Genomic DNA, 19,858 nt, shown 5'->3' with positions numbered 1-19,858 from the left:
GCGAGAGACGCGGAGGAGGGGGCGCGAGTTGGGGGGGGGTTGTCGGTGCCCCCCCACCCCCCCCCCCCCATCTTAGCGGGGGCCGCGTGCACAGGACGTGCGTGGAATTCCTCGTGGGCCTGCCCTTTCGTTTTCCTCCTGCCGTCGTGAACTCGCGAAAACACGTGTGGGACGGTGGCGGCGCTCGCCCATCAATAATCTCGCGTGGTCTCGGCCTTCCGCTTTGTGGCAAGTGTCACTTGAGGTTTTAGTGTCCTGCTCAGACTAAGCACGTGCATTTAAACATGAAGCCAATCGGCGAGCGATTATTTTTAAGGTTGATTTTTGACGTCGCGAACAAGGCTGCCTATTTTTGCGAAACTTCCCCAAATGTTGGTTTTATGCTTTTTGGCTTGGAATCTCACACGGGTAAAGCCGTCGGAGTTATCGTCACGCGCGGCGATGTACAACAGCCCTCGCTCGGCCTCATCCTGACCACCGCCTCCCAAAGAACTGAATATGTGGCCATTGTGCGGTTTAGACCACCGCAACGAAAGAGTTGCGGTCATGTCGCCATCCAGTTGTTTTTGTTGTGGGGGGGGGGGGTCGTTTACAAATCTCAAGAAACTAGACCGCAAATCTGAGCCAGATGCCTCAGTGGAGAGAACACGTATCAGCCTCCCGAGGCCGAGATGTTGACTACCTCGCCTGGTGTGCAGGAGGTTGTGGGTTCGATCTCGACCCTGACGATGCCTGCTGCTGTATATTTGGAGTTTGCGTGTTTTCTCTGTCTCTCGTCCCGTGGTCGTGTGGAGGACCCAGAGAAAAATCCACGCCACCACGGGAGACAGAGAGACACGCAAACTCCAAATATACAACAGGGATCTGGGTCGAACCCACGACCTCTCCTGCATACCAGGCAAGGGAGTTTACATCTCGTCAATGTAGAGGAGACTTCCTCTTGTTCCTCCATTGGAAGTCGCCACCTCCAAGTCGTATGCTCTGCCCTCCCTTCGGTCCCCCATCAAGTCCCACAATCGCAGCTTTCGTCACAGAAAATGCTTAAGCATGTGACCGGAACCACCAATCTCGTCAGCTCTTGAAGCCAAGCTGGATGGGAGAATGGTTGGGGATTGGATGGGTGATCACTGCTAGAGCAACCCAGTCGTCGTAGGCTGCGAGTTGCCGCCACCATGTATGTACGCTGGGGTTTCCCTGGGTTCTCCAATCTCCTCGTGAATGAAATTCGGCCGACATTCACATTGTAGGTCCTTCCTTGCTGAAGATGTTTTCCTTTGATGCATAATTGTAATTTGAAAAATAAGAATAGCTTTTACCCATTCTGGAAATAAATCCGGTGCAAAGATGTTCAAACACCATATTTCTACCTAATTGCATTAACCACACGTACTTGCGTTGAGCATGCAAACAGATGTGCCCTGATAATGACGCGGAGGTGGTAGCACGAAGGGTGTGGGGAGGGGGGGGGGCTGGATTATATTCCTAACTCGGGGGGCTTCTATCTGCGTGGAGTTTTGTCTGTTCTCCATCTTCCCTCCGTTCTGCGTTGGGTTTCCTCCGGTTTTCACGCATCTCCGACTTGGCACCGTTGGAACAAGTTCAACGTGCACGCGTGTTCTCCGGTTCTTCCTCCCGGAGCTAAACGCCACACAATGTACCTGGTCTTGACTAAACAAACCCACGTGCTGACACATTAGAGTGCCTGGCCAATTACTCAATCGGGATCCCACACGGCAACCATCCCCTTGCTGCTGCAGAAGCCTCGGTGATGCGTTTCTGTCCGCGTGGCTCAGCCATGCTGATGACGCGGGGCTCGCCGCGTGTGTGTGCGCGTGTGTGTCTGCGTGCGCACGTGTATTTAGGTGTATGTGTGCGTGCGCGTGTACGTGTGTTTGCACGCCTGTTTACGTGTATGTGTGTGCGTGTGTGTGCGTGTGTGCGTATGTGTGTGCGTGTGTGTGCGTGTGTGTGTGTGTGTGCGTGTGTGTGTGTGTGTGCGTGTGTGTGTGTGCGTGTGTGCGTGCGTGTGCGTGCGTGCGCGCTCGAGTGCAGGAGCCAGCGGACGCGTGCGCTGCTACAGCACCCTGCTGCCCTCCACGGCAGGGGAGGCACCCAACGTGACGCTGTGCGACGAGAAAGACGCCTGCTTCGCCTACTACAAGAACACGAGCCAGGGACTGCGGGCCTCCACTCAAGGTGTGTGTGTGTCTGTGTGTGTTTGTCTTTTGTCTGTATGTATGTGTGTGTGTGTTTTGTCTGTGTGTGTTTTGTCTGTGTGTGGTGCGTAGCGGTTAGCGTTCCGCGCTACGAACCCGACGAGCCGAGTTCGATTCCCACTCACGACCACCGACGCCACTGGCAATTGTCTGAATCGGTTCTGGGCTTCCCCTAGGTCGACTCGGCCGCAAATGAGTACTTGGTGCGGTGTGTAAACATCGCCATTCGGGAGACAAAGGCGGCCGGGCGTGATGCTGGCCACCCACCGCCTCGTGTGTCGTGCTGCCCTTTATAGCTGCTCGCTAACAGCACTTCCCCCAACAGTCTGTTAAGGCTATTCGGGGGATCTTTGTCTCGTGTGTCTGTGTATGTGTATCCATCTATCTTTGTTTGTCTGTGTCTGTCTGAATGGCTCATTGTCTGTGTCTATCCAAATGCCCGCCTACCTGCCTGCCCGTCTTCCTGTGTGTCTGTCCCGAAGCGTGCCCGTCTGTGTGTCTGTCTGAATGGCTGCCCGCCTTGCTGAATGCGTGTCCACGTGTCTGAGTAACCTGCACGCCCGCCCGGCTGACTGGGGTACAGGTTACTCCCCCCCTCCTCCTCCCCCTCCTCCTCCCCCTCCTCCTCCTCCTCCCCCTCCTCCCCCTTCCTCCTCCTCCCCCTCCTCCTCCTCCCCCTCCTCCTCCTCCCCATCCCCCTCCTCCTCCTCCTCCTCCCCCCCCTCCTCCTCCTCCCCCTCCTCCCCCTCCTCCCCCTCCTCCTCCTCCCCCTTCCTCCTCCTCCCACTCCTCCTCCCCCCCTCCTCCCCCTTCCTCATCCTCTCCCTCCTCCTCCTCCCCCTCCTCCTCCTCCCCCTCCTCCTCCACCCCCTCCTCCTCCTCCCCCTCCTCCTCCCCCTCCTCCTCCCCCTTCTCCTCCTCCTCTTCCCCCTCCTACTCCACCCCCTCCTCCCCCTCCTCCTCCTCCCCCTCCTCCTCCTCCCCCTCCTCCCCCTCTCCCCTCCTCCTCCTCCTCCCCCTCCTCCTCCTCCCCCTCCTCCCCCCCCTCCTCCTCCTACCCCTCCTCCTCCTCCCCATCCCCTCCTCCCCCTTCCTCCTCCTTCCCCTCCTCCTCCTCCTCCCCCCCCTCCTCCTCCTCCCCCTCCTCCCCCTCCTCCCCCTCCCCCTCCTCCTCCTCCCCCTTCCTCCTCCTCCCACTCCTCCTCCCCCCTTCCTCCCCCTTCCTCATCCTCTCCCTCCTCCTCCTCCTCCCCCCTCCTCCTCCTCCCCCTCCTCCTCCACCCCCTCCTCCTCCTCCCCCTCCTCCTCCCCCTCCTCCTCCCCCTTCTCCTCCTCCTCTTCCCCCTCCTACTCCACCCCCTCCTCCCCCTCCTCCTCCTCCCCCTCCTCCTCCTCCCCCTCCTCCCCCTCTCCCCTCTTCCTCCTCCTCCCCCTTCCTCCTCCTCCCCCTCTCCCCTCCTCCTCCTCCTCCCCCTCCTCATCCACCCCCTCCTCCCCCTCCTGGTGGTGAGAGGGAATGAGTTGAAGGAGGTGAGTGGACAGGTGGTGGTGAGAGGGAATGAGTTGAAGGAGGTGAGTGGCAGGTGGTGGTGAGAGGGAATGAGTTGAAGGAGGTGAGTGGGCAGGTGGTGGTGAGAAGGAATGAGTTGAAGGAGGTGAGTGGGCAGGTGGTGGTGAGAGGGAATGAGTTGAAGGAGGTGAGTGGGCAGGTGGTTGTGAGAGGGAATGAGTTGAGGAGGTGAGTGGCAGGTGGTGGTGAGAGGGAATGAGTTGAAGGAGGTGAGTGGGCAGGTGGTGGTGAGAGGGAATGAGTTGAAGGAGGTGAGTGGGCAGGTGGTGGTGAGAGGGAATGAGTTGAAGGAGGTGAGTGGGCAGGTGGTGGTGAGAGGGAATGAGTTGAAGGAGGTGAGTGGGCAGGTGGTAGTGAGAGGGAATGAGTTGAAGGAGGTGAGTGGGCAGGTGGTGGTGAGAAGGAATGAGTTGAAGGAGGTGAGTGGGCAGTTGGTGGTGAGAGGGAATGAGTTGAAGGAGGTGAGTGGCAGGTGGTGGTGAGAGGGAATGAGTTGAAGGAGGTGAGTGGGCAGGTGGTGGTGAGAGGGAATGAGTTGAAGGAGGTGAGTGGCAGGTGGTGGTGAGAGGGAATGAGTTGGAGGAGGCGAGTGGCAGGTGGTGGTGAGAGGGAATGAGTTGAAGGAGGTGAGTGGGCAGGTGGTGGTGAGAGGGAATGAGGAAGAGAGAAGCGCCAGGCGGAGTGCCGTCGAGTGGCGCCTCCGAGCTGTCGACGCAGAGAGAACAATGCCACGTGATCACATTCTGCGTAACCTGTCCTGCCCGAGTGCAGGGTGATATTTTAAGTTCATGATGAAGGCTATTGGGTTAGATGGCGTCAATATGATCTGTGTCGTTAACCCACCACCACCCGACACGGTGATGACGTCACGTGACTCTTAGGAGCGGACACAGGAAGACTTCGTCACAATTCGGGCTAATCGCCTGATGAAGCTGGTCGTTGTTTTCGTTACTCGCCAGCGACACGTCACGCTACTTGAATTGTTAATGTTGTGGGTTTACGCTCCAACACACAACCGGCGTGCTGGAACGGGAACCCACTGGCACGGTCTGTGCCCGTGACGATCCTTCCCAGTTGGCTGTGTCGGGGGGGGGAGGCGGTGGCGGGTTTTAATGACGCATTTGCATTCGCGTGATCTAACCCCATTAAAACCCTTTATTATTAATAGTATCGGTCACGAAACGCCTATGACGTGTCCCATTGACATTTGTGCATACACACACACACGCGCACGCGCGCACAATATCTAAATCTGTTGGACTTATCCTTTAAATAAAACCCTCTTCGGGCAGAGGAAGCGACGGAGAAGAGGAGGAGGCGGGTGAGAGGCTGGGGCCTGGGTCAGGGGGGTCAGCGCACAGACATCCTCCTGGGAGCGCGGGGAGAGGGGGAATGGTGGGGGGGCTGCGGGGGGTGGGACGATGGGGGGGGGATGGGGGGACGCGGGGGGAGGGTGGGGGGGGTCGATGCTCTTCCTCGCCCCACACCGCTGGGGCCATCTCACAGGAGGAGGCTTTGGGCCACCATTGGGGGCGCCGCCGCGGTGGCTATGAGATGTTAACTACCTCGCCTGGTATACAGGAGGTCTGTGTCTCTCTCTCATAATCATCACGGTGGCTGGGAGGTGTTAACTACCTCGCCTGGTATACAGGAGGTCTGTGTCTCTCTCATAATCATCACGGTGGCTGTGAGATGTTAACTACCTCGCCTGGTCTACAGGAGGTCTGTGTCTCTCTCTCATAATCATCACGGTGGCTGGGAGATGTTAACTACCTCGCCTGGTCTACAGGAGGTCTGTGTCTCTCTCTCATAATCATCACGGTGGCTGGGAGATGTTAACGACCTCGCCGGGTCTACAGGAGGTCTGTGTCTCTCTCATCATCATCACGGTGGCTAGGATATGTTAACTACCTCGCCTGTTCTACAGGAGGTCTGTGTCTCTCTCTCATAATCATCACGGTGGCTGTGAGATGTTAACTACATCGCCTGGTCTACAGGAGGTCTGTGTCTCTCTCTCATAATCATCATCGGTGGCTGTGAGATGTTAACTACCTCGCCTGGTCTACAGGAGGTCTGTGTCTCTCTCATAATCATCACGGTGGCTGTGAGATGTTAACTACCTCGCCTGGTCTACAGGAGGTCTGTGTCTCTCTCTCATAATCATCACGGTGGCTGGGAGATGTTAACTACCTCGCCTGGTCTACAGGAGGTCTGTGTCTCTCTCTCATAATCATCACGGTGGCTGGGAGATGTTAACTACCTCGCCTGGTCTACAGGAGGTCTGTGTCTCTCTCATCATCATCACGGTGGCTAGGATATGTTAACTACCTCGCCTGGTCTACAGGAGGTCTGTGTCTCTCTCTCTCTCATCATTATCACGGTGGCTATGAGATGTTAACTACCTCGCCTGGTATACAGGAGGTCTGTGTCTCTCTCTCTCTGAGACTAAGGTGCTCTGCAAACCCTCTGGCTACCATCAAAGGTTTGTACACGAAGCCATTCAGATATACAAACACAGACATAATTTCAACCGTGATGATGGGTACAAACTTAGTAATCATTTGAAAGATATTATCAACCATGCAAAAAACATTTAATTACACAATTTTTGACTTTACCGAGTGTTAACATCCCTAACGTTTAACAGTACTCTCTTTATTGTCAGCCAACACTGGTATAAACATGGGCATTTTCTTTCCTTTCTATTATGTACATCCACAGTGACTTGCGCACAAACACGTCGTTGACCACGACCACGAGTACCCCGTCCCTCTGTTAGCCCCCCCCCCTCCCGATACGTTCCATTCATTGGCTACCACATTCTGATAAGCCCCTCCCCCCTCCCCCCTTAACTGGTACTTAAGAGCTTACATCTTGAATCCCTCCCTCACTTGATGCAGCAAATCTGGCTGTGACAGTCCCACATGATGACGGAGACTTGTGTTGCCTCCGAAATGTCGTGATTTTTATTGTTTTATTTTTATTAATTTTAATTTCATTTTTTACCTACGTGACTTTACCGAAAGAACTAAGAGTATGAATCCTTGCAGTCATGAAAGCTTCGAATCTAGAAATGATGATCATCATCATCAATCATGATGATCATCATCATCAATCATGATGATGATCATCATCAATCATGATGATCATCATCATCAATCACGATGATCATCATCAATGATGATCATCATCGTCAATCATGATGATCACCATCATCAATCATGATGATCATCATCATCAATCATAATGATCATCATCATCGTCAATCATGATGATCATCATCGTCAATCATGATCATCACCATCAATCATGATGATCATCATCATCAATCGTGATGATCATTATCATCAATCACGATGAGCATCATCAATGATGATCATCATCGTCAATCATAATGATCATCATCATCAATGATTATCATCATCATCATTCATGATGATCATCATCGCCACCGCCATCATCCCAGATGCAGTTATTGTGCGGCCGTCAACATTGCAGGGGAGTATTTTGATCGGTGACTCGTGCGCGCGCCACTCGTTGAGCTCGCACATCGCGTGGTCAAAGTCCAGCGATCCTGCGGGAAGTGACGCGGCACCCGTCTCCTGAACGCGGCCCTGAGCCAGCGGTGGAAACTCCACGTTCCCATGGCGCTTTCTAATATTGGCCCCGTCGAGTCAGGGTCCGTTGCCTTTCTGCGCAAGTCCAGCCGCGCGTCCCCTGCTAAGTGAATTACGTAATTGCGCATCTAAACAAATGACGTTTCTTACACCCTCCGGTTGGGTTTTATTTTTCCGCGCTTGCCGGCGTTGTGTGAACACGCAGAAACACGTGTCACGTGCAACGCTCTCTGTATCCCACCCCGTGACGGGCACTGCAAGATCCAACACCGTAGTCCGTCCAGTGCTCCCTGAGGTGCATTGGCTTCCGGTTGCCAAAGGAATACGTTGTTATAAGGTCGCACTGATTGTACACAAAGTGCTTGCCACAAATGAACCACAATACCTGGCCGCTGATCTCATCAAGGAGCAGAAACCATTATCACGGGAACTGCGGTCATCCTCGCAGCAGCGGCGTTTGGCTGGCCATCGAGCACCGATAATAGGAAGCCACTGGAGCCACGCACTTTCAAATCATCGTCTCGATTGAAAACTCATTTCTTAAGAACCACTTTTTGTGTTTATTTTGTTGTCCTTCCTCGACACCTCCGATTAGCACGGTTGGCTACGTACGGTGCGAATGAAGTTCAACACATATCACACCCCCCTGCTGCGAAAGCCTGGCAGGACCCTCCTGAAACTGAGTCTTGAGACTCAGTGAAGCTTTCCTGAGTAAACAAGCATAGTCACGATAATAATCTACACGTCTTTATTAGATTCGTATGCACAGTTAACTCTTCGTCACTCGATTAACTATGGCTCGTGCGGCACCGTAGCCCCGAACCTGGCCACCCTCGTTCGATCCCTGGCCACGGCTAACGTCAGGGCAGAGCGATGTCCGAACCCGGCGCTGACCAATCTGGTGGCGACGTATGGTCAAGCGACCTTCCACGGCTGACGCGGAGGGACGAGCCCTCCATCCAGCAGTGGATCGACAGGGGGGCTGCACTTTTAATGAACTTATGAGAAAGATGAAGGTGGCTCGGGCCGAACGCTCCTCGGGAGCGGAAGCACGCCGCGCCGAGAGGACGTCCGCCGCGTGAGATGGAGCGGCGAAATTGGCCGCGAGCGACGCCGACAGCCTGGGCGGACGAGGCCTTCGTCCGCGGCCGATGGATCGGAGTGATTCTAAATATATATTTTTAATCTTTGCCAAGAGAGTGTCGGCGGGTGCGCGCGTGTGACCGTTCAAATTCAGAGCGTTCCAGCGGCACCGTGCGTGAGAATCGGAAGCCGCTTTTCCTGCGCGTTGCTCCGCGTGTTTGGGTTCGACAGCCAATCGCAGGACACCACCGGGTGGTGTGGGGGGGGACTCGCAGCCGTGATCAGATCGCCCCCCCCCCCCCCACATCGCCGTGCCGTCTTCTTCTGCTTCTGGGAATGTCGTTCTTACTCCGGGGAAGAAAAAAAACGGCGATTCCTTTCAGAGCCCCCCCCCCCCCGCTCTCCCGAGAGGGCGAGAAACTGCATCGCGTCCCGCGCTTCGGCGTCGCGCCAGCCACGCGGTGCCCTCTGCGCCGACGACAACACGCGCGTCTCCCGTGCCACCCGCATGCACGCGCACCCCGCTGTGCGGAGTTGCAGTGCGAGTTGAGAAGGGGCCGTGGGGATGACGCGAGGTGCCGGGCGAGGTCACTGCCGGGCGGGGTCACTGCCGGGCGGGGTCACTGCCGGGCGGGGTCACTGCCGGGTGGGGTCACTGCCGGGTGGGGTCACTGCCGGGCGTGACGCTCCCTGACCCCCGAGCCGCGATGGATCTCGAGCTCCAGCACCCCTCTCCCAGCCCTCTCCAGCACCCCTCTCCCAGCCCTCTCCCAGCCCTCTCCCAGCCCCGTCCCACTCCTCCCCTGCGCACTCTTCCCGGCACCCCGAGTTTCTGTGTTTTTGGGGTCGGGTTTACTCGAACGCCGTCTTAGACGGCAGCCTGAATTGTCTCTGAGTCGGTTTCGCTTCGCGGGTCCACGCGCAGGAGTGAGCCGAGTTCGATTCCCGCTCGCGGTCGACACCGGTGACGATTATTTTAACCGGTCTTAGGGCTCCCCGAGGTCGACTCAGTCTCAAATGGGTACCTGGTGCGATGTGTTGAAAACCACCACTGGGGAGACAAAGGCGGCCGGGCGTGGTGTTGGCCACCCACCCCCTCGTGTACCGTGCCGGCCTTCAAAGGTGCTCGATGACAGCACTTGCCCAACAGTCTGTTAAGGCTACACGGGGGATCTTTGTCTTCGTCTTGTTCGTGTGTCTCTGTGTGTTTGTGAGTGCGTGCGTCCCCCACGTGTGTGCACTTGTAGTGACTGATTGTGCCCCTTCCGACATGCAAGCCACACTGAGGACTCCTTGTGCATGCGTGCGCGCTACGGCAGGATGCTTCATGAAGAGCAGCAACGGGTGCGACAGCAAAACGTGCAGCGTCGACTTCACGCTGTTCTGCTGCTGCAGCGAGGACCTCTGCAACGTCGCCACCGCCACCCTGGCGCCCACAGGTGGGGGGTGGGGGGTGGGGGGGGGGGGGTCCGAGTGGACCCATGCGTCTCGTGACCTTGCGCCGACGGGCGAACTGAAATGAAGAATAAAATATAAAAAAAATTTTAAACACGCTTTAATGAAATGAACCGTACTCGTAATGGCAGAACTCCACGACTCCAGACAGTGGCCCCGCAGCTTGCCACAGCGTAAGGGAGCGTGGTGATTTACAGGCAACGTGAGTTGAGCGTGGACAATTAGACCCGTAAAAAAGATTGTTGAAAAATATATATTTTAAATGTTTAATGATAGAATATAGTATTGTCATCAGTATGACATACCTATACCAAGCTTGCAGTCGATACGACATTGGGAAGACGGTTGAAATTGAGTTACAAGATTTGAGGATACGACAACGGACAGAGTGAGTTAAATAAAAGCGTGTCAAATGTTTTAAAAAATATTTTTTTTATGATAGAATATAGTCTTGTCATCAGTATGACGTAAGTATACCAAGTTTGCAGTCGATAACACATTGGGAAGTGGATAAAATTGAGTTACAAGATGCTTTAAGGATACGACAACAGACGGAGTGAGTTAAATAAAAGCGTGGAATAATAATAATAAAGAGGCGATTGTTGGTTTAGAGCGGCGGGGTCCATTGCAGCGTCAACTCGATACAACGCAACCGCTGAACCGCGCAGCAGCAGCCGCAGCAGCAGCTGGAGCAGCAGCAGTAGCAGCAGCAGTAGCAGCAGCTGCAGCAGCAGTAACAGCTGCAGCAGCGGCTGCAGCGGCTGCAGCTGCTGCAGCGGCTGCTGCTGCTGCGTCGACGCTTTTCGCCGAGGCTGCGCTGGAGTCGTTTACTTTTGCGGAGTCGAATGTAAATACAGCTCCGAGTCGTATCGTTTCCCAGCTCGAGTTTAATTGCCGCGGCTGTCGGCCAACAAACACAACGCGGAGCGAGCGCTGTGAGCGACGACCCTCGCACTCGATCGCTCGATCGATCGCATTCTCAATCGCGTGCTCGATTGTTTACTCGATCGCTCGCTCGCAGACATGGCAGCCCAAGGGGCTCTCGGAATGACGGCGCCACACACGCGCACGTTTCTCCCACGCACACACACGATCGTTCCTCCCCCAGCACTGTCGCCGGAATTGATTGCTGTGGATTTTGGAATTGATAACTGCGAACTAAAAAAACATAACCAAGTTGAGCTGAACCGTGCGCACAAGTGGCACGCCGCTGTGGCGTGCGTTACAGCGAGGAGCTCTGCGCAAAATCGCAAGAATCCGCATTGGGCCCGGTTCAGCACGGAACTGTGCTGTGTGTGAGGGGCTGCGTTAGGGATGGGGCAGGCTGGGCAGCACCAAGGCGAGATCTTATCTCGCTCGCCTGTTATACCGGACTCATGGGTTCGATCCCGATCCTGTGATACCTGCTCTAAATGTGGAGTTTGCGTGTCTCTCTCCCCGTGGTCGCGTGGATTTTCTCCGGCTCCTTTGTGTTTTCCCTCCAAGTTTAGAGTTACATCGCTTTAAATTCCCACACGATGATGAGCCATGTTCTTTGGTTCTTTCGGTAAAGTCACGTAGATAGGAAAAGAATAATGCGAAATAAAGTTAATGAAAATAAAAATAATAATAAAATAATAATAAACAAAAAGAATGTAGACTAAGGCCTGGTTCTTAACCTGAGTGTACTGGCAGTCTACAATGTAGACTGTAGCCTGGTTATTAAGTTTTGTGAGTGTACTGGCAGTCTGTAACGTAGACTGTAGCCTGGTTCTTAACCTCGGTGAGTGTACTGGCAGTCTATAATGTAGACTGTAGCCTGGTTTTTAAGCTGGTGAGCATATTGGCAGTCTATAATGTAGACTGTATTCTTAGGTTTTTTTCGGTAAAGTCACGTAGGTAAAACATTAAAATTAATAAAAGTAAAATAAAATAAAAAATCACGACGTTTGGGAGGCAACACAAGCCTCCGTCTTCAGGTGGAACCGTCACAGCCACGACAGCTGTATCAAGTAAATGAGAGATTGCAGGAGCTACCACTCCGTTTATATAATGGTTGGAGAGGGGGGAAGGGGCAAGTGCAGCACACTTTTTATTCATATGGTAAGGTGAGGCTTAAGAGGGTGAGCCTTTGGTATGGAGAGGTACGGTTTGTGACTCAACCTGGCCTACCTAACAAAGAGAAACAACTAAACATGGTAAACCTGTGATAGTTGTCTCTCAAAAAAGATTGGCCAAATAAGTGTAGTTAAATCTTTTTTGCATGGTTAATCACATCTTTCCAATGATTACTCAGTTTGTAACCATCATCACGGTTGAAATTATGTCTGTGTTTGTATATTTGTACTAGCATAAGTACCCGGCGTTGCCCGGGTGAAAAATATATTTCTTAATAACCTTACATATATACACAGATGGGCTGCTACCCCTGCCCCCCCCCCCCCCAGCCACGATCTCCTGGGCCGCTGTGCAGTAATATGTACAGCCTATAGTGTGGTGGGGTGTCGAGGCCTAGTACCGTGCAGAGCCTCCGGCCTCGCCTAAATTGCCCACCCGGCTGAGGCTGGGTACAGGGGCCGTTACCCCCCCCCCCCCCCCCGCGCTACAATAATACTGTCTAATCGCTATAATTTTATTATCTACCAACCCTATAATAGTAATTGCACACATTGTGGTGGGGGGGGGGAGTGAAGAGGAGGTGAAACTTTGATGAATTTACCTCAGAGTCGCGTGTTAATGCGTGCGCATATTTTTAACGGGAATTAAAAATGGCGTCCACCCCGCAGCGAATGCGTCGCTACCCGTTGCCAGGGGCAACCGCCGTCCAATGAAACTGCGTATGGTCCGGCGACATACAGACAGACAGACAGACACACACACAGACAGACAGACGGACAGACAGACAGATTTGCGATTTTATATATATAGATGGCTTCGTGTACAAACCTTTGATGGTAGCCAGGAGGTTTGCAGAGAACCTTGGTCTCAGAAAAGACAATTTCATGAGAGCCCACCGAGTTGTAGCAATGATCGGCAACGGCCGAAGAATCAGTTCTGCCGTGTTTCAGATCTGACTTGTGCTCGCGGACACGATCAGAAACATGACGTTTCGTTTCTCCAATGTAGCAATCACCACAAATGCAACTCAATTTGTAGACTCCAGGATACTGTAAGTCAGGAACGACATCCTTCACAGATGGAATCAGATCACGGATTTTATGCACTGTACTGAATCGGACTTGGATCTTATGTTTGTTTAGAATTTTGGAGATCTTTTTGGTCACGCCTGCTATGTATGGTAACGTGACTTACAGTATCCTGGAGTCTACAAATTGAGTTGCATTAGTGGTGATTGCTACATTGGAGAAACGAAACGTCATGTTTCTGATCGTGTCCGCGAGCACAATTCAGATCTGAAACACGGCAGAACTGATTCTTCGGCCGTTGCCGATCATTGCTACAACTCGGTGGGCTCTCATGAAATTGTCTTTTCTGAGACCAAGGTTCTCTGCAAACCTCCTGGCTACCATCAAAGGTTTGTACACGAAGCCATACAAATATGCAAACACAGACATAATTTCAACCGTGATGATGGTTACAAACTGAGTAATCATTGGAAAGATGTGATTAACCATGCAAAAAAAAATTTAACTACACTTATTTGGCCAATCTTATTTGAGAGACAACTATCACAGGTTTACCATGTTTAGTTGTTTCTCTTTGTTAGGTAGGCCAGGTTGAGTCACAAACCGTACCTCTCCATAACAAAGACTCACCCTCTTAAGCCTCACCTTACCATATGAATAAAAAGTGTGCTGCATTTGCCCCTTCCCCCCTCTCCAACCATTATATAAACGGAGTGGTAGCTCCTGCAATCTCTCATTTACTTGATACAGCTGTCGTGGCTGTGACGGTTCCACCTGAAGACGGAGGCTTGTGTTGCCTCCGAAACGTCGTGATTTTTTATTTTATTTTACTTTTATTAATTTTAATGTTTTACCTACGTGACTTTACCGAAAAAACCTAAGAATATGGATCCTTGCAGTCACGAAAGCTTCAAATCTAGAATTAATGTAGACTGTAGCCTGGTTCTTAACTTGAGTGAGCGTACTGGCAGTCTATAATGTTGAATTTAAAAAACCACGACGTTTCGATCGCAACACAAGTGGTTGTCATCAGGTAAAGGGGGGTTAGCCTCTAAAGGCAAACTGTTTATAAAGGTTTAGAGATGGGCGTAGCCCAAGTGTGTCAGCAGCATGGGCGGGGCAGCTGATGTTGATGTAGAGAAAACAACGACACCGGCAGTCGGGCTGAACGAATAATCGATTTCAAATCGAAATCGAAATTTGACGCAATGCGATTAGCAAATCGCAAGGTTGCGATTTTTGCGATTTTAAAAGTCCTATTACTTTCTTATTGGAATTTTATATTTTGTATTATTATAACTTTATTTATTTAACTTAACAATTGTTCTACGTTTGATTGTTCTATTTAAATTATTATTTTTTAAAATAAATACATGTTGGAAGCAATTCATATCTTTTAAGTTCTCATCCTTGCATTAGAATATATAGATCAGTTCATATTTTGATATCATGTGGTAATGCTCCATCACATGTTTTAAATCTATTACACAGTGAATGTTCAACTAAAGCTTGACTTAATTTTTTTTATCGAAAATCAAATCGCAGTTGCAATATCTGTCAGAAAAATCACAATTTTATATTTTCCCCAAATCGTTCAGCCCTAACCGGCAGTGGGTCTACACCAATCAAAGGGCCGCCAGGCAATCATGGCACCTCGCTCCACACACAACCACACTTCTGACGTTAGAGGTTGACAATAAAACACAAATCAAGTCATGACCCAAAGTGGTTTATGACATCTTTCCATTGATTGCTGAGTTTATAACCATCCTCTCGGTTGAAATTGTGTGTGTGTCTGTATATATGGATGGCTTCATGAACGAATCTTTGTTGATAGCCAGTAGGCTTAGAGAAATCAATTTCGTGTGAGCCAGCCCCATTAGAGTAATGATCAGCCACGGCAGAAGTATTGGTCCTACCGTGTTTCAAATCTGCCTTATGCTCACGAACACGGTCCGAGACATGTCGATGAGTTTCCCCAATGTAATTGTTGCCGCAGATACAGCTTAGTTTGTAGACGCCAGGATATTGCATGTCAGGAATCTTGTCCTCTACAGATGGAATCAGATCATGCATTGTATGTACTGTGTTAAATCAGACCTGGATCTTGTGTTTGTTCATGATTTTGGAAATAGTTTTGGTTACCCCAGCTATGTATGGCAGGGTGATGGTTTTTATTGGATCCTCAGATGGCTCCTTCCTCACGGTTGGGGTGGTGGCCTTGCGGCTTGTGTAGTCAGAATATCCATTCACCTTGAGAGCTTGGTGTACGTGTTAGAGTTTACTGGTTAGGTGTTCATGTCGGAGATACATTGAGCTCTATGGTGTAGCGTTTTTATGAGGGAATTCTTCTGGAATGGATGGTGGTGGGAATCAAGTTTTAGGTAGGTGTCAGTATGGGTTACTTTCCTGTAGACAGAATGGCTCATTGAGTCATCTGGTCTCTTTTTTATTAAGACATCCAAGAAAGGTAGCATGGCATAATGTTCTACCTTCATGGTGGATTTGATGGTCTAAGACAAATGCAGCCAGTACACTCACTTTGATTAAGAACCAGGCTACAGCCTACATTAGTGTTTTTTAATTTTAATAAATGTTATTCACTTTATTTTTATTCTTATTTTTTTCCATCTACGTGACTTTACCGAAAGAACCAAAGAATATGAATTCCTGTAGTCACGAAAGTGTTAAGTCAAGATGATGAGCCACTTCGTTGAGCTATCATTCGTCATAGCCAGGTCGCTTCTAAATAAGAGATATACCGCTCAGTGGGCCTTACCTGGTCAAATAAAATACAAATTGCAGTTAAGAACAGAACCCGTTTGCTCGTCATGGCCCCGATACCGAGAGGGCTGCAGCTTTCGTGCGTGTCCCCCGTGCATGGTAACCCCGCGTGTGAGTAAACGGCGGAGTGAGCCGAGAGGAGTGAGTGGAATCTGAGTGAGGGTGTAGCGTGCATGACAGGAGTGTGAGCGAGAGCCGGAGTGATTGTTAGTGAGAGCGGAGCGAGAGTGGAGTGTGAGTGGAGTGTCAGTGAGAGCGGACTGAGAGTGGAGTGTGAGTGGAGTGTGAGTGGAGTATCGGTGAGAGCGGAGTGAGAGTGTGAGTGGAGTGTGAGTGGAGTGTGAGTGGAGTATCAGTGAGAGTGGAGTGTGAGCGGAGTGTGAGTGGAGTGTCAGTGAGAGCGGAGTGAGAGTGTGAGTGGAGTGTGAGTGGAGTGTGAGCGGAGTGTGAGTGGAGTATCAGTGAGAGCGGACTGAGAGTGGAGTGTGAGCGGAGTGTGAGTGGAGTGGGAGTGGAGTGAGGGCGGACTGAGAGTGGAGTGTGAGTGGAGTGTGAGTGGAGTGTGAGTGGAGTATCAGTGAGAGCGGAGAGTGGAGTGTGAGTGGAGTGTGAGTGGAGTGTCATTGAGAGCGGAGTGAGAGTGTCAGAGTGAACGTAGAGTGATGAGAGTGCGTGCTCGCTGCGTGCGCTGCTGCAGAAGAGGTGACGCCGGCGCCGGTGGCCCCGGGCGGCCATGCCATGGTGGTGGTGCTCGTGTCGCTCACCGCCGCCGCCACGCTGCTCGCCGCGCTGCTCTACGCGCTGCGCCAGGGCCACAGTGAGTGCCCGTTCGTCTTCACGACATCGAAATTAAAGTTTAAAATAAATGCCCGCTCCTGACCGCGGCTGTTTACGGAGACGATGGCGTTTTGGAGAGAGCGGTGCACTTGTGTGTGTGTGTTGACCTTTTTTCGCACCGTACGTAGCCGATGCGGTGCGCTCGGCTGTGCCGGTGCCGTGCATGACCACGGCCGTGCGTGTCACCCCCGCAGAGCAGTGGAAGAGGAAGAGGGGAAGAGCAGCAGAAGCCCAGCCTTATCCCAGCATCGACACCAACAAACTCATGCTCATAGAGGTGCGCAACTTATGTATGTCTGTGAGATTGAACACTAATTTCTTGAGAACTGCTTTGTGCGTTTAGTTTGTTGTTCTTCCCCCGCACCTCAGATTAGCGCGGTTGGCTACGTACCGTGCGAAAGAATTTCAACATCAACACGTAGCGAATGGAGCTCATAGAAGTGTCGAACCCATAGAGTTAACAGATCCCATAGGGGTGCGGAACCCATAGAGTTAACAGATCCCACAGAGGTGTAGAACCCATAGAGTTCACAGATCCCATGGACTTCTTCACAAATCTGGCTGTCGCCTGATGAAGCTAGTTGGAATTACTGGCGAAACGTCGTACTCAGATTGTAAATGTTGAGACTTGGCTCTCCAACACACCGGTGTGCTGTACTAGTGATGCATTGGAATGTTCTGTTTACGTGACAAACCTTATTAATTGGCTGTGTCGGGTGGTGGCGGGTTTAACGACACATTTATACATTTACAGCGATCTAACCCAAAAAAACTCTTTTATGGAGAACCCAAAGTGGGGGTGCGGCAGTGCTGCCACCTCCTGGCCACTTCAGGATGTGGCAGCACTTTCCCACCAACCTGGCCATGGCGACAGAGAGAAACGTTTGTTTCGTGACAGTCAAACAGATATTTTAAATTGTCGAACTTGGAATTTAGACAAATCAGCTTCAGGACCAAATTGAACGTGCCGGGTTTTTGTTCCCACCGTGCGGAGAGCATTAGCTCACTCCACTCGAGAGACGGCTTAACAGCGGGCGACTGAACCCGGATTTGAGACCAGCATGTCAGCAGCGCCAGCCCAACGCCCTGCCAGCTCCCCGCACCACACCAGGATAGTCCTCGTGACGACTTGATCTCGTGCCGCGGCGCTGCGTGGCAGTCGCTCGCTCGCTCAGAGGGGCACGGAAACCACGGGTGGGCAGAAAAGCGGCCACAAGATGGACCCACTGCACCAAAAATTGCCCAAGCTCTGCTGTCCTCTACGTATGAAGGTGTTGGCGCCCAATTTAATGTTTAAACACGGGCGGGAACTGAAGCACTAGGATAAAACCCACATTTGCGAGGGGGAAAATACTATATCCTGTACAGACAGGAACATTCTTGATTTGAAGCTTTCGTGACTGCAGGAATCCATACTCTTTGGTTCTTTCGGTAAAGTCACGTAGTTAGAAATCAAATAAAATTTTAAAAGTCGTGATTTATTTTATTTCTAACTACGTGACTTTACCGAAAGAACCAGAGACAGGCACATGTGTAGTCCATCCACATCTGTTGCACTGCCTTCTCGTGGCGAGCCCAGGGTATGGCCTCATCCTCGACATCGATCTCTGCGTGTGCGGTGATCCACCAACCATCGCAAGCTGCTGCCTCCACAGCAGCGGAGCCACCAGAGCCACCGCCGCCACGGCTAAAAGGGCAAACAGAGGGTCCGTCTTGTCGATTCGCACGAATTTCTCGTAACCGTCACCCCCTGCCGTCCCCTCCCTCCACCTCGCCCACCCCCCGCGCCTGTGGCGCACAGCAAATAGGTCGCGGGCGCTACGGCGCGGTGTGGAAGGGGGTGCTGGACGAGTGCACGGTGGCAGTGAAGGTGACGTCGCTGGAGAACCGGCAGAACTTCCTGAACGAGCGCGAGATCTACCGCCTGCCGCTGGTCGCGCACGGCAACATCACGCGCTTCATCGCCGCTGAGGAGCGCAGCGGCCCTGACGGCCGGCCCGAGTTCCTCGTCGTCATGGAGTACTACCAGCACGTGAGTAACATCGGCACGTGAGTAACACCGCCACTGGAATTGTGGGTTTCACCTTGATGAAATAAAATAAAAATAACTAAATCACGACGTTTCGGAGGCAACACAAGCTTCCGTCATCAGGTGGAACCCCAGCAAAAACATTTTACTGTAGTGGACAGAGAGAGCTGTATGTGACAAGCGATTATATAGGGTAAAAGCAAGGGAGGAGGGATGCAGAGTATGGATCCTTGCTGTCACGAAAACTTTAAATCTAGAATTCACCTTGATGCTCGGCAGTTGAAGTGTTTTCGCCTTAGCCGTCATGCATGAGTGTTTTGCTGTGGCAGTGAGGCTCTCCCGAGTAAACAAGCGGAGTTATAATGATGATGATAGTAATAGAGTGCGTGTGTACGTTGAACTTCTTTCGCACCGTGCGTAGCCAATCGTGCTAATTGGAGGTGCGAACCGTGCCAATATAACAGTGACAACGATGGGGCGTGGGGTGATTGAGCAATGCCCATCTGTGTTCTCCCCGTGGCCGCGTGGATTTTTCTCCGTGTCCTCCGGTATTTCTCTCCACATTTAGAATCAACGTTGCGCGTAAAAACATTTGGCTGCGACACATTGTCACATCACGATATCGGCCACTTTGCCGAGCTGCCATTTGTGATGGCCAGGCCGCTTCTGAAAAAGAGCTAAGCAGCAGCTGAGTGGAGCTCACCTGGTAACATAAACAATGGTTTAAAATAAAATAAATCACGACGTTTCGATCGCAACACAAGCGGTCGTCATCAGGCAATTTTTATTTTATTTCTACCCACGTGACTTTACCGAATGAACCAAAGAGTATGGATTCCTGCAGTCACGAAAGCTTCAAATCAAGATTGAAGAGTTTTAAACTCTCATGCCACCCCCCTCCCCCCACTGTGCCGTGGCTCCGTGTCGCGCCGCTCCCCTCGCTGCCCTCCGCGCGTGACCCCAGGCGCGTGCTGCCGCCCCGCAGGGCTCCCTGAGCAACTTCCTGATGAACAACGCGAGCGAGTGGGAATGCTCGTGCCGCCTGGCGCATTCGCTCACCCGGGGGCTCTCCTACCTCCACTCGGAGATCGTCAAGAACGGCGACTACGGTTTGCATCCCGGCGCGAGCGGCGCATTCTCTG

General features: G+C 52.0%; 1 protein-coding gene and 1 long non-coding RNA gene across 3 annotated transcripts in view; one reads left to right on the top strand and one right to left on the bottom strand.

Moving 5' to 3' along the window:
• LOC133358182 (bone morphogenetic protein receptor type-2-like) overlaps nt 1-19,858 on the top strand; it is a 65,398-nt gene that overhangs the window by 30,274 nt on the left and 15,266 nt on the right. The window contains exons 2-7 of one of the 2 annotated variants that reach the window (XM_061576390.1): nt 2,053-2,196; nt 9,806-9,925; nt 16,551-16,667; nt 16,882-16,964; nt 18,489-18,719; nt 19,702-19,825. In XM_061576390.1, the coding sequence (XP_061432374.1) occupies nt 2,053-2,196; nt 9,806-9,925; nt 16,551-16,667; nt 16,882-16,964; nt 18,489-18,719; nt 19,702-19,825 (819 nt within the window). Of the gene's footprint in view, nt 1-2,052; nt 2,197-9,805; nt 9,926-16,547; nt 16,668-16,881; nt 16,965-18,488; nt 18,720-19,701; nt 19,826-19,858 lie in introns of both variants that reach the window. The other variant, XM_061576389.1, reaches the window with a different exon arrangement.
• Nucleotides 9,925-19,858, bottom strand: part of LOC133358183 (uncharacterized) — a 32,625-nt gene continuing 22,691 nt past the window's right edge. Inside the window, exon 3 of the long non-coding RNA XR_009757024.1 lies at nt 9,925-9,999. This is a non-coding gene — a long non-coding RNA (uncharacterized LOC133358183). The remainder of the gene's footprint in view (nt 10,000-19,858) is intronic.

The sequence above is a fragment of the Lethenteron reissneri genome, chromosome 61 (assembly GCF_015708825.2).
Source record: "Lethenteron reissneri isolate LAM-NWPU_2019-01 chromosome 61, ASM1570882v1, whole genome shotgun sequence".
NCBI lineage: Eukaryota > Metazoa > Chordata > Hyperoartia > Petromyzontiformes > Petromyzontidae > Lethenteron > Lethenteron reissneri.
Note: the sequence above shows the minus strand (reverse complement) of the source record. Positions and strands in the feature narration are given on the sequence as shown.